Source organism: Perca flavescens, chromosome 10 (assembly GCF_004354835.1).
Source record: "Perca flavescens isolate YP-PL-M2 chromosome 10, PFLA_1.0, whole genome shotgun sequence".
Classification (NCBI taxonomy): domain Eukaryota; kingdom Metazoa; phylum Chordata; class Actinopteri; order Perciformes; family Percidae; genus Perca; species Perca flavescens.
In genome coordinates, this window is record NC_041340.1 from 19980628 (window position 1) to 19994121 (window position 13494).

Here is a 13494-nt window from a genome sequence, read left to right on the forward strand (position 1 = left end):
TGAATATATTATGTCTGTTGTGAACTTTTACATCCTTTGCCCTCATTTTTTGTGCTTGCTGTGTTTTCATTTATCTACATTCTGACGCTGTCTTGCAAATGCCAGTATATGGATTCAATTGCAGCTAATGTATCTTTTTTTAATCAGCATAAGTTCCCTTTAATGCAACCATTTGAAGATCTAGCCACTAGTTAGAAAGCAGAAGAAAAAGAGAGTTGTTCGCCTGTATTTTATTACTCTGTGATTTCCGCTGTTTGTATTCAAATGTCGCTCACACATAAATTATTCAGCTTTGGGTATTTAGATGTTGACAACACACGCAGAAAACAGCAGAAGCAGGTGGGCTATTAACAGCCAATAATAATTTTCACTCTAAAAATGTATATCCTGCTCAACATCTGTCAGCTCAAGGACAGAGAAAGAGAGGGAAAAAGACAGCTCCAGCTTTGGTTTTCACACCAAGGAGAGGTTATGAAAGCATGGCAGCCGTAGGAAAAGCACTGTGTGAGAGCCAAGGCTGTTAGCAGCCAGCAGAGTCTATTCATCATCATCTAGCTTATGGCTGCACACTCGCTGGTGGAGCTCCCCTCACAGACCCACACTCACAGTCCAGTAGTCTGACAGACCTGTCGTCAAGTAGACAAAAAGATAAGAAACAGCACTTCCCATTATGTTTCTTTGCAACCGGTTTCCTCAGCCAATCAAACAGCCAGGGGCAGCCCGGCCCGTGTCAAGCTAATCTAGTGGCATGCTGCCTTATCTATTATTTATTACACTGTGTCCCCCAGCCTTAGATCTAGGTTGACCTAGACGTGCCTACGAGCTGCTGGAAGGCTTACATGGTGAAGAAACGCTGATCTGACAGTCGTAAGTGACTTGGGAACAGTTACAAACATGAGACTTAGGTGTGTGGAGAATGTGTCTGAATCACAAGCAAAATGTTTTAGACCTTCGATTTCTTCCTTGTCAGTTTTCTTCTTGATCTCATTCTCCTCGTTTTTCTTTCTCCGTTTACTCGGACATGTGGTTTTGAACGTATGGCCACACAAAACATACGATTTGAAGACATCACTAGCTGGGAAATTGCATAATTTTTCACCAATGTCTGACATTTTAAAGACAATTGTTTGACTAACCGAAAAACTAATTTACAGATTAATTATAGTGATGCTATTGCTGCACAAAATGTAGCATTGAAATTAAATATATTGAATTTCACGTTACAAGTTTTCAAGTACAAGATTTCAAGTATTTTGTCTCTGCCTACTACACAACTCTGACAAGGGTGAACAGGGAGGGAGAAAGGCACCAGTGCACGTCAAATGTTTGTAATGCTTGTTGGAATCTCCATCAGTTTCTTCCTGTGTTGATTATGCTCACTTTAGATTAAAGGGATTTTGTTGTCAAATTATTCCACATTTCAGTGAGTTACTGTAGTTTGAACAATACTATTCAAAACTCATTTTTGCCATTACTTTTCTTCGCTGGCAAATGGAAACTCCTCATTCATTTGATTCTTTGAATTAAAGGTTTTGTTTAAAACTCACATGGCGTTTGGATGGAAATATAACCGTGCCTTGACAACCAGTCATTTAGCCCACAGTACTGTATCATTCATTCTTGTCTTTGTTTCATCAAACTCTAGCTTTCCTTCTGGTTACCCTTTTCTACTCACTACACTTTTCTTTCCACCGACTTCTTTTGTAATGGATTGATTTTCATGTTTAATGTCCTCCAACTAGGAGGAAATAGAAGAAAAAGGAAAGGAAGCCAGTTTGGAGAGGGTATTGGAAAGAAGAAAGAAATCTGCAGAGTGTGAAGATGGCAAGATATTCTGAATAACAGGCTGCTGAGTGAAGGTTTTCTCCTCATTAATGTGAAAAGAAAGGACAGAATGAAGAGGAAGCATATTTTTGATGTTCGGCTTTGAGCCACATTGTTCAGATTCTGGATCAGTTGAGGGATGTTTTCAGCAGTGTGAAGTGGAGGAGTAGAAGAGAGGAAGAGACTTGATGAATGAGGGAGGCTATAAAAATAGAAAGTGAATGGAGGAAGTAAGTAGAAAGAAAAGAAGTCGTTTATCTCAGTTTAGAGAAGCCGGATTGGCTGTGAATACAAATGTTGTCATTGGTTTTGCCAGATCTTTATGTAACGTTACAGTCTGGAAGGAATTCACTGGCATAATATGATGTTTTTTTAGCCTAATTGTGTGTGTGTGTGTGTGTGTGTGTGTGTGTGTGTGTGTGTACGTGCGTGCGTGCCTGCATGCGTTCGTGCGTGGGTGCTTGGGTGTGTGTGTGTGTGTGTGTGTCAAAAAAAGAGAGAGCGAGCGAGAAAGTCTGAGTACAGTCCAATAAACTATTCATTTTTGTGTAGCTATCCTCAAATGCAGCAGCAAACTTTTTGTGTATGTGTGTACAATATGCATGTGAGCGGTAGTGTGTGTGCTGCTTCATCTTCTCAGCATTGCATGTAATATTCAGTTTGTTCATGTGAATGAGATGCTGCCTGTCAATCTTGAGGTTGTAGACACAAACAGGGCTGGAATGGGGTAAAAAATCAGCTCTGGACTTTTGAGACCCAGACCAGCCCACCACAATCGGCCGGACACCACCTGTCCTTGCACTCCCCTTCAACACATGTAATAAGGGTCTAAAATTAACACCATTTAACAGCCAAATGCTGGTAAAACATGCAAATGGAGGCCAAAAATAAGTAACATTTTAACATTCACTAGTATTTGGCTGGTGGACAAAAAGTTAATTTTGAACCCTCCATTCCAGCCCCTAATACTGCTACTTATCTGAGTGGTAAGTAAGAGAGTAACTAACATAACTAACATTACCTGCTAACAGCTAACAAGTCCTCTCTGGTAGACAAGGGTGCTAAAATAATCGTTTGACATGCTAAAAATCACTGCCGGCACTTTGAGTTACTTTCGCTGCCGATGGGGGCGAACTTAAATGCGCTCTCTCTCTACGCTCCTCTTAGTTCTCAATCTTTCTTTTGTTCTTGGCTATTCCTTCATCTCCCTCTACCTTTCTCTGCGTCTCCATTCTCTTGCTCAGTCCATTCTCCTGTCCACTTCACTGCTCAGCTACAGATACCTTTTTTTTTTTTAAAAGAGATTTTACTTTTAACCAATTTGCCCAAAAATATGTCCGGGAGATCCTGTAAAACAGGTTACATTATATGTTTAGAATATAGTCGCGGGGTGCCCTGGTAGCTCACCTGGTTAAGCGTGCTCCCCATGTACCAAGGCTCAGTCCTTACTGCAGCTGCCCGGGTTTCAGATTCTGGTGACAATGCGAGAAATTATGGATTGCAAGTTTGTTGATTTATAGTCATGAGCTAGCAAGTAATACCGGCTATAGGGTTAAAAAGACTCCCATCTGTTGGAGGGGACACATGCCAACCAAACTTATCTGCTTTCACTGTTGGTGTAAATGTGTTAAGTTTGACTCTGTCACAGCCGTAATGACAGATCAGTTTATACCGTTCAGCCAGTTAAGGCTAACCCACAGTGACCTCACATTGCTGTGGGTTTGAGTGCTGGTCGTAACGGTTATAGCATGTAATGCCCTCAAAGTCACATAGCCAACTATTGATCTAATTTATTTGTCTATATAAAATAGCCTATGAATAAGTCAAGTCAGTAAAGCACACTTTATCTTGTTATACAGTATATGACAGTCCTATGTTCTGAGTCTTGGGTTAGGTCAATTAATTAAGGTTGTTATAAAGTTTGGTGATTCATTTTATAAACATGGCCGACTGGGTGACACACCGTGCACCATGTTGTGTTTCCCAAATCAGATATTTCTTTTCCTACTAATGAGGACGTTTCTAGTGAGAACAGGCTAGGCTCATCAACTGTAGGCTACTGTTTCTCCCTCTGGTTGTGTGTGTTGCTTTTCCGAACAGAAGGGTGTTTCCACTTCAGGATTGTTGTTGAAGCCAAACTGCATCCACTGGTCAGCATTCCTTACTCCTGCAGAGGTCTAACAGTAAAGTAATCTGATGCAGCATGTCTCTAAAATCCACTCTGCTCTGTTCTGCTCACAAAGCTCATATATCAGCTTCACATGATTGCTGATCAGATCCCAGACCAGTGATGTCTATAAGTAGGATGTAGCCTAAGGAGAGCATAGACTTGGTGAAGAGGGAGGAATGAGAGGAGGAGGAGGAGAGGGAAACGAATTTGAGACTGTGTGGGAAAAGATGAGGGAGGGAATTCGGCAAGGTTCCAGACTCATGAATAAAATGCATAAAGTACACAGTAAATTTTTAAGGCTATTTAGTTTCCACCGAGAGGCCAGATTTGCATCCTCATCCCCTGATTATGACATCTTTAGTCAGCAGTCAAGGCATGGCTTTGCTTATTTTAAACACACACACACACACACATACACACACATACACACGTTCAGTGAAGGTTACTTCTGCTGAGAGAAGCTAATCGTGAAGCCATTCCCACTCTGGTTCCTCCGTGAATCAATTTTGTTCCTTCTCTACCTTTTACTGTCACAGACTTCCTCAGGGATCTATTATCAGATGAGATCTTAGGCCCATCACTTTAAACTGGAAAGGAAAAAAAAGGGCCGATCTGCTGGAGACCCAGGAGACAGAATGACAAATGTAAAGAGGTCCTCACAGAAGTGAATGACTTTTTGAAACTGTTCATTCAGTTTTAACAATCCACTTTTGAAAAAGTGACATCTTGCTGCTGTGCAAATAATAGTTACACTTACATGCATGCTAGTGTATCTGTTTTGAGTCATGGATTTGATCATATTTGGGATATGCCGTTTTTAGTAAACAAAAAGGAAAACGGTTATCGATCTCCTTGTCTGAAGATTATAAAATTATCCAGGTTTTTCATTGTCTGTGTCACATCCAGCAAATGTTTCATTTCTGTAGCGACTAAGTTACCTTAACCTGGATAAGGGCTTTACACGCCACAGTCTCTATCAAAGTACTCTAGCTTGCATATCCAGTTTTCTGGGACTGGAATATGTAGACTGAAACAAGACAAAATGGCAGGAAATGAGTGGAAATAGGCCGGTAACGTCTAATGGAACTACTCACTGCAACATAAAGCTGTTTGAACACAGACATGCACTCAATTAACCATAATTAAAATGGTGGCAGCGCTAAATAAACTGCATCATGTACAGGTTTATAAAAAAAGGAATCCCATTTTCACTGACAGCTGTTGTGCTACATTTTAAACAGGTTTTAATTAAACTCTAAAAAAAAACAAAAAACAAAAAAAAACTAATTAAAACAGTTTGTTTGCCAACAAGCTCCTACAGAGTGTATGCAACATAAAATGGACACAGTTGAAGGACTTCCCTCACTGTGAAACTCACTGTTGGCAATTCCAGCACCACCTCCAACAAAGATTATATGATAATAACGACACAAATTTGATCTCCTAATCACTTTAAAGCGTTTGAATGGCATTGGGTCAGTGTCTCAGCCAGCTAAACAGCCAGTTAATGCTTTTGAGATGAGCGCTCTAAAATATTAATGGGGGTCTTGGGCAAGGAAAGGTCATCCCTTAGACTTATATTAAATAATAAGAGGGCTCAGAGCAACCGCTGTGAACCTTAAGTAATGCCAGCTAGTAAAAAACAATACATCTCAGGTAGCAGCACTTTAGCTGCAGTCCTCTGCTGGACACAGTTAAGGCTGTTATCGGATGATAGCAGATGAAACTCTTTCTCTTTACACACAACATGTTTGTAGCTGCAGGTCAAAAATAAACTCAGCAGAAAACACCAACATGCCCCAAATTGTAGCTGGAACAGAAATCAGGAAGACAGCAAGTGTATTTATTTCACAGGATCTGGATCTGGTTCAGATAAAGACGCAGACTGATGTTCACTGTAACCTGATTCTAAAGAGGACCTTTAGATGGCCTAAGCCATCATTGTATCTAATACAACATGTTTTACCTTTTTTGCCAATTTTAATTATAAAAATCATTTACTTGATCCCTAGTTCACAGGGATTAATCTCTGTTTTAAGTATCTGTCCGTCTGTCTGTCTACTATTATTATTTACAATATACAGTAGACAATAAATTAATGTAGAATTCAATACATTTAAATATGTGATTTAAATGTAGTCAACACACAAAATTTCATGAATTCCATTTGAGTCAAAAGCTGACATGACAGTTACAGTTAGGCTAATACTGGTAGTAAGAAATGAGCTCCCCTGAAAACATGATATGCGAAATCTTTGGAGGGTACCTAAAATATTGATAATATGCTATTTTTTGCCATAAATTTCTACTTTTTTTGTTTCTTCATTTTATCATTTCATCACTTTACTCCCTTTAGTACATCACTCTGCAGAGTCTGCTGTGCCTTGCTTTAGTTGGTCATCTTGTATCATACTGTGATGTGTTTGATCTGTTTTGAGGTTTTGATCCCAGCGTGAAGGTTTGATGTGGTAATTTACTCATTATTATATATCACATGTGCTGACATAAAACCAGTAGGGCTAAATGCTTGCAGCTATGAATGTTTCTTTGCAACAAATATCATAGTCAGTCCTTCTGTAAGGCACACTGCTCTGCTAAGCTAGTTAGTCAGTTACATTTCCCCCCCCTCCATCAGAGTTGAATTTAAATACCGCCACATATAGTTCTGTGGATGAACAACGTGAATTACCAAGATGTTGTGTTGGTTCATAAAAACTAATAATCCTTTAATATGTAGCTATAGCTAGTAAATATACTTTCAGCCTTACCTAAGGCTAGCCATGGCTATCTCTCCAGCTAACTTTTTACTTATGTATCCCGGCATAAAGTGGAACAATTAATTTTCACTATAATTCCATCCATGAATAATACATTGACAGGATGTACAAGACTATTTTGGTCATGTGTTTCACAGACTTTCTATAATCATCAGATGGGGGACCCTAGGATGAAATCTTATCAATTGGGGTCTGTGGTCTTATTTCTATCACTTTAGGGGTCCTTGATGTAAAAAAGTTTGAGAACCAGTTCCATAGACCCTCATTCAGATAAGGAAAACCTCTACAAAATACCCTTTAACCCTCTCCTCTCCTCTCCTCTCCTCTCCTCTCCTCTCCTCTCCTCTCCTCTCCTCTCCTCTCCTCTCCTCTCCTCTCCTCTCTTCTCCTCTCCTCTTCTCTTCTCTCCTCTCCTCTCTAAGCACAATAAAAATGCACTAAATTCACATACCTTTTTCCCCCTCATGCTTCTACCTATGCACAACTCCCCTGACTCTCCCTCTTTCTTTCTCCCCTCTCTCTTTTTCCTTTATGCTGTGGCTCAATTTTAAGCCTGTACAATTTGCCCTAGATGTGTTTCAAATTGCATGTCACATCGAATAAGGCTATCTCATAAGGCTGCGAGTGTGTGTGTGTGTGTGTGTGTGTGTGTGTGTGTGTGTGTGGTTGCGTGTGCGTGTGCGTGTCTGTTTGCATGTGTGTGCATTCTACCACCTTCAGAATCAGATTCCTATTAAATGAATCTCTGGAGTTGAGCTCAGTATTCAGAATGAGTAACACAGGGTTGTAATAGATCTGATAGACATAGCATACTGTGCCATTATCACTGACCTTTCTTTCTTTTTTTCTTTGTTTCTTTCCTCTCTCCCTTCTATTCCTCTGCCTCTCTCCTCTGCAATCATTTAAAGGAAGCGGAGGTAAGTAAATCCGTTGTGTTTGTGATTTGATGATACCATTTTCAAACAAACTGCAGTACCTTCCTGGAAGCCCCAGACATTGTATCGTAATGTCTGGGGCTTCCAGGAAGGTACCGCACTTTAAGGCATTGTTGCAGAGCTGGATAGGTGTTGCTGATTTATAGGCACAGGAGGTTGGGTGGCTGGTCAGCCATAACATGGTTTAGTTCAGCATATTAAAATGTTACTGTAGTGGTTTAGTACATGTAGGTTTCATACTTTCAAGCAAACATGGTGTCCGGTGTACAAAAGTATGCAGACAACTGCACATTACACCTGTACTGATTCTAGTTCATCTCATTTATTCTCAAACCACGGGCTTTAAAAGTCTCTATTCTCCTAGGAGGTTTTCCACAAAAAAATAATTTGATTGTTTGGTTTTTCTACACCATGTTTTCAGATTTTGTGTTTTCAAAATATATTTGCTCCAAGCAAAAATTAATATGAAAGGAGGATAATCTCAAGGAAAAAAAAGACGCCTGCACTCTGAATTGATGCTCCCAAAATGATGATTTAGTAAGCACAATAACGAAGTTCGACATTATGTTTGCATCAATTACAGGCTCGACCGGGGATTCATTGAGTCAGGTGAAGTCTATATTATGGAACTTCTTGGTAACATGTTGAACCTGATGAGACGTAATGTTGTTATTTTACTCATTCAATTGACTTTTTAGGAGCGTCAGTTCAGTTCTTTTCCCTTCTCGCATGCAACTGATATCCGTATGTTCATACTTACTTTAAAGCATAAAAAAGATTAAAAAAAACATCCCCTGATCAGAACAGTGGCTCTAATATTCAATGGCCTTATATGGATGATTATATGTATACGGTTGATTTGTCTTCTGCAGCCTCTAACTATATTTTGTACATATTGTATAGCGAGAGAGAGAGAGAATGGAGTTTTTAAAGCATCAGAAAGTCATTATCATTTATAGGCTAGATATAATAAATGTTATGGCCTCACATTAAAGGAACATGCCGACTTACTGGGAATTTAGCTTATTCACCGTAACCACCAGAGTTAGACAAGTCGATACATACCCTTCTCATCTCCGTGCGTGCTGTAACGCTGTCTGACGGTTCCAGCATTAGCTTAGCCCAGCACAGATCCTGCAGGTAACTGGTTCCAACTAGCCTACTGCTCCCAATTGTGACAAAAGTGACAAAATAACGCCAACATGTTCCTATTTACATGTTGTGATTTGCAGAGTCACAGCATGTACAAAAAAACCACGTAACATGAGACACAGCCGTCTTCTAACAGTAAACAAACCGTGAACTATATTCTCAGACAGGCTTGCTGCGAGCATATCACTCCGCCCAAGTACTATATTCTTCCGCCTGAGAATATAGTTCCCGGTTTGTTTACAGTTAGAAGACGTCTGTGTCTCATGTTACGTTGTTTTTTGTACACGCTGTGACTCTATAAATCACAACATGTAAATAGGAACACGTTGGCGTTATTTTGTCACTTATTGGGAGCAGTAGGATTACTGGAACCATTCACCTGCATGTTCTGTGCTGGCCTGATGCCGCTGGAGCAGTCAGACAGCATTACAGCCCGCACAGAGATGAGAAGGGTATGTATGGACTTGTCTAACTCTGGGGGTTACGGTGAATAAGCTAAATTCCCAATAAGTCGGCGTGTTCCTTTAAATGATGCAGCCCTCAGTTAGAACTTTGCAGAAATGACTCTTGCAACAGTAGCATCCTACGTTGCACCTTCACAGCTATAAAGGATTATTTGATAATAGAGACAGAGCAGGGGAGATGGACATACAATAAGAGGAAAAAACCAGTGAGGACATGAGTGAAGTGAGGACCCAAGGGAGAAGCTAATTAGATTTCATCTCATCATTTAAAACTTTTGTATTGGCTCAAATACCGGCAGTTGTCATTTATAGAACAAGGACTGGATGAGTGGGTCAACTGTCCATTTTCTGTGGACTGTTTCCTCCCTCTGTCTCTCTTTCTCTGTCTGTCTCTCTCTCTATGTCCTTCCCTCTCTCTCTCTGTCTCTCTCTCACTCTTACTCTCTCTTTAATTCAATAATAAAGGAGGTAGAGATCCTGCTTTCAAACCCAGCAGGTTGTTTTCTGCCCTGTTCACATAGTGTCACTGACACAGGCTCACTCTGTGCTGACACATATATGCCTCGCTCTGAGCACTACTTTAGATGCAGACACCACCACTGTGTGTGTGTGTGTGTGTGTGTGTGTGTGTGTGTGTGTGTGTGCGTGTAAAGCTCACGTTGCAAAAGAAACACTTCAGACAATACTTGCAGTGCAAACCTAGTTCTGTAACACTTTAGTCTAGCCTCCTCTATTTAGCATTTATAAGTAGTATTTAAACATTTCATAAATGGTTTAGAATACACTATAATGTGGATGTAATCAGATAGAAGTGCTCATTATGACAGTATAGTAAAACAGTGTTTAATTAAGCTATAATAATAAACATCAGCATCGACCTGTCACATAGCACTGCTGCTTCTACTGCTGCTATTCTCACCAGGACTGCAAGCTGAAACACACCTACCAAACCTATAACCTGAGCAACAACTATAAACCAATCTTTTCTTACACCTACAGTATATGGTGATATGCATGTAACACTAAACAACAATCTTTAAGCCGTGGCTCTTTTCATAATGTGTTTTTTATTTGCTCTACACAATAATAGATGTCTCTGGCTCTGAATAGAGCCGGTGAATCAAAGTGTATTTGGCTTAATACATCCAAACCTCTTCTCAACTGAGCTTGGCTGAGACAAGCCCATTTTGTTTTTGTTTTTATATTTCCAACTGAAGAGGCTTTCTCCATGATAGTAGACTGCGCTTACTGCACAATAAGAATAATATGCACCCCTTCAAGTATGATTTTGGAAAAATCCTAGCAGCTAAAACGTAACACTGCCTCCTTAAAATCCGTCTCCTCCTGTCAGTTTTCCCTATTAATTACAATACTTTCTGAACTCTTTTTTTTCCAGAGCAGAAGTCCATTTTGACCTTGACATTAAATGTTTTTGTCCTAATTAAAGCCATTATTTACTGGAGCATGTGATGTTCTTTACTCCCCAGTGTGTCTCCTGCAGGTTTCTCTCAACATGTGTGTCCTATTTCTAATTGTCCAAACAAGCTTCCACCTCTCAGTGTATTTGTCTTGCCTACTGCAATCATTCATTTTTGAACAAAACAACTGTGAAAGAACAAAAGAGGAGAAGAATAACGGCATAATTTCTCAGTAGTTTGGTTTAGTATTTGTGGCTGTGTTCTCTCTCTGGTGGTCTGAAAATAATTCAATGATATTCTTGGCTTTGAGTTATTTTTTAATAACCCAGTTCTTGCGTTGTGTGTCCACTCAGGATGACTACTTCAAAAGCTGGGCTCCTGCCAAGTCTCTGGACCAAGGTGAGTGCTGTTTGTGTGTGATTATAATGCATACTGATGGTGGATATGAAATCTAGTACTAAGAGTCACTAGCGGCGCCAGGATTTTGATTGTAGGTGGGCCTCCAGAAAACTGGATGGGCCAGTTAAAATAAGCCAAAAAAAAAGCCTGTTAGCCTACTTGCCTTGCTGGTGTGAGGGTGTGGCTACGGGAGGACTTGATGAGGAGAGGGCGGCCGAGCAGGATGGTAACTCGTCACTTGTAACCATGTTACTTAAAATGGCAGGCGTTTCCTCCTCCTGCTCCTTGGAGCGTTTCTTGCTGAATTTAAATGAAAACAAGCTGCTTTGCTTTGCATTTTATATTAGCTAATAGCTACAGTCTGTGTCTGTCTCATTGAGCTTGCTTGAAAAGCTTGCGCGCAAACGTCATTCATTTCATTGGATCACTTGCTGGTGACGATGCAGCCTGTGGGCAGGCTTAATAGTCCACACGTGGGGTAGAAGCCGCTGATTGGCTGAGAAGCTTTCACTCAAAGCTTTCCTCGGGCTGCTTATTGGATGAACTGCTAGAATGAAAATCACTCACTACTCACTATAGGCCTGGGTCAAAATGGTAGCGCCGCAGGTGCTAAGAATACTGACCAAATTGTGTCTGTAGTTGGCAGTGGATGTTTGGTCAGGTAGTAAGACTTGTGATCAGACACCGTATATCCTGATCTAAATGAGGAAATCAGATAAATTGTGACAAAATGGAAAACTGTTGCAATGAGAGGTTTGACACATTTCGTTAACTTTCGAAAGGTAACTTAAGGAAGAAAAAAAAAAAACATTCCTCAAACTAAGGTACTGACAGAAATATAATTATGATGACAAAACGCAGGTACGGTGCATCAGTAGAAATCTTCATTTGGTCTCTTCCTGTAATGCACTTATCCTCAATTCAAAGATGTTAATTTTCTTTAGCCAAAAAAAAAAAGAGCATTTTACACACAGAGGCTAATGCGGCTATCATTACCACAGGACAAAGACCTTAACGGACTGCTCATTTTTCTGTTCTTTTCAAGTTAATTGTAGCAGCCTTTAAAAGAACTGAAGGTACTTTTAATTAGTCTTGCTGAATATGTCTCGCTCATTCACTCCCATTTAACTTCAAACAACATGAAACGACTTTGAAGACTTTGAATTTAGGTAAAGGTTATCCATCTTGGTTTCCTTTGTACACCGTGTATTGTAATGAGATTTGCAAAATGTGGCTCTATATGTTTTTCTTTTGAAAGTTTAATTCCCTGTTTAATATAAATATGTACATCGATGAGCGCCAAAAGAGAAAGAGACGAAGCATAAGGAAAAACACTGTAGTTCCACATTCTGCTTCCGTTTCTCCTTTTCTCTTTTTGTCAAAGTTTGATGTTTAAAATAGGAATACTCTACATACTCTACAGTAATGTTAGACCTGCTGTGTCCTGTCACAACCCATTTAAAGCAACAGACAAAGTAGGAATCCAACACAAAACATTAAACAGAAAGTAATGCTGGATTTTACAAATTTACATGTTAAAATTGCAGCCATCTGCTTTCAAGGTAGTATAATAAATACAAAAAAGTATCATATAATTCAATTAAAACTGCATCTCATTAGGTGATAGAAGTAGTGCAAACCATCTGCTGTACAACCGTTACGTTAGAATGTAGGCTACTTAAGGAATGTGTGTGTGTGTGTGTGTGTGTGTGTGTGTGTGTGTGTGTGTGTGTGTGTGTGTGTGTGTGTGTCTGTGTTTTTCCAAGGCCAAATGCTGCTACTTTTTACAGTTACGTACTGCTAATGGACTTACTATGGCAACAACGCCAAGTCCACTTTATCCATCACACTCAAGTGTGTAATGCTCTTAGACCCCCAGTAACTCTTGACTAAACTCAATTATTGCAAACACTCGCTGTCTCTCGCTCTCGCTCCCACTCCCACTGTCACACACACACACCCACCCACCCACACACACACACACACACACACACACACACACACACACACACACACACATACACATACACATACACACACACACACACACACACACACACACACACACACACACACACACACACACACACACATTACTCAAACATTACACACAGTTTGGGAGGTTTATTGGACTGCAACTCTCTGAACAGCATAGCAGACTTTAAATCTTTCTACCACTGAGTTTGTACTGTACTGACTTGGTTTTGCATATCTAGCACAGTAACTGTAACTCTTCAGGGAAAGACTTGCTGAGCAGGAGTATCTGGACCAGCTCCGTGGATACTGAACCTAATGAGAACAGCCTCCCAACAGTGCATCAAATTCTAGAGAAACTCTCTAGTTTCTGAGCGAGAA

General features: G+C 40.1%; 1 protein-coding gene across 3 annotated transcripts in view; it reads left to right on the forward strand.

The window, feature by feature from the left end:
- The window catches only part of spock1 (SPARC (osteonectin), cwcv and kazal like domains proteoglycan 1), a 98308-nt gene that overhangs the window by 35754 nt on the left and 49060 nt on the right, over positions 1–13494 (forward strand). For 2 of the 3 annotated variants that reach the window (XM_028589622.1, XM_028589620.1), the window contains exons 3-4: positions 7680–7688; positions 11094–11139. In XM_028589622.1, the coding sequence (XP_028445423.1) occupies positions 7680–7688; positions 11094–11139 (55 nt within the window). The remainder of the gene's footprint in view (positions 1–7679; positions 7689–11093; positions 11140–13494) is intronic. The other variant, XM_028589623.1, reaches the window with a different exon arrangement.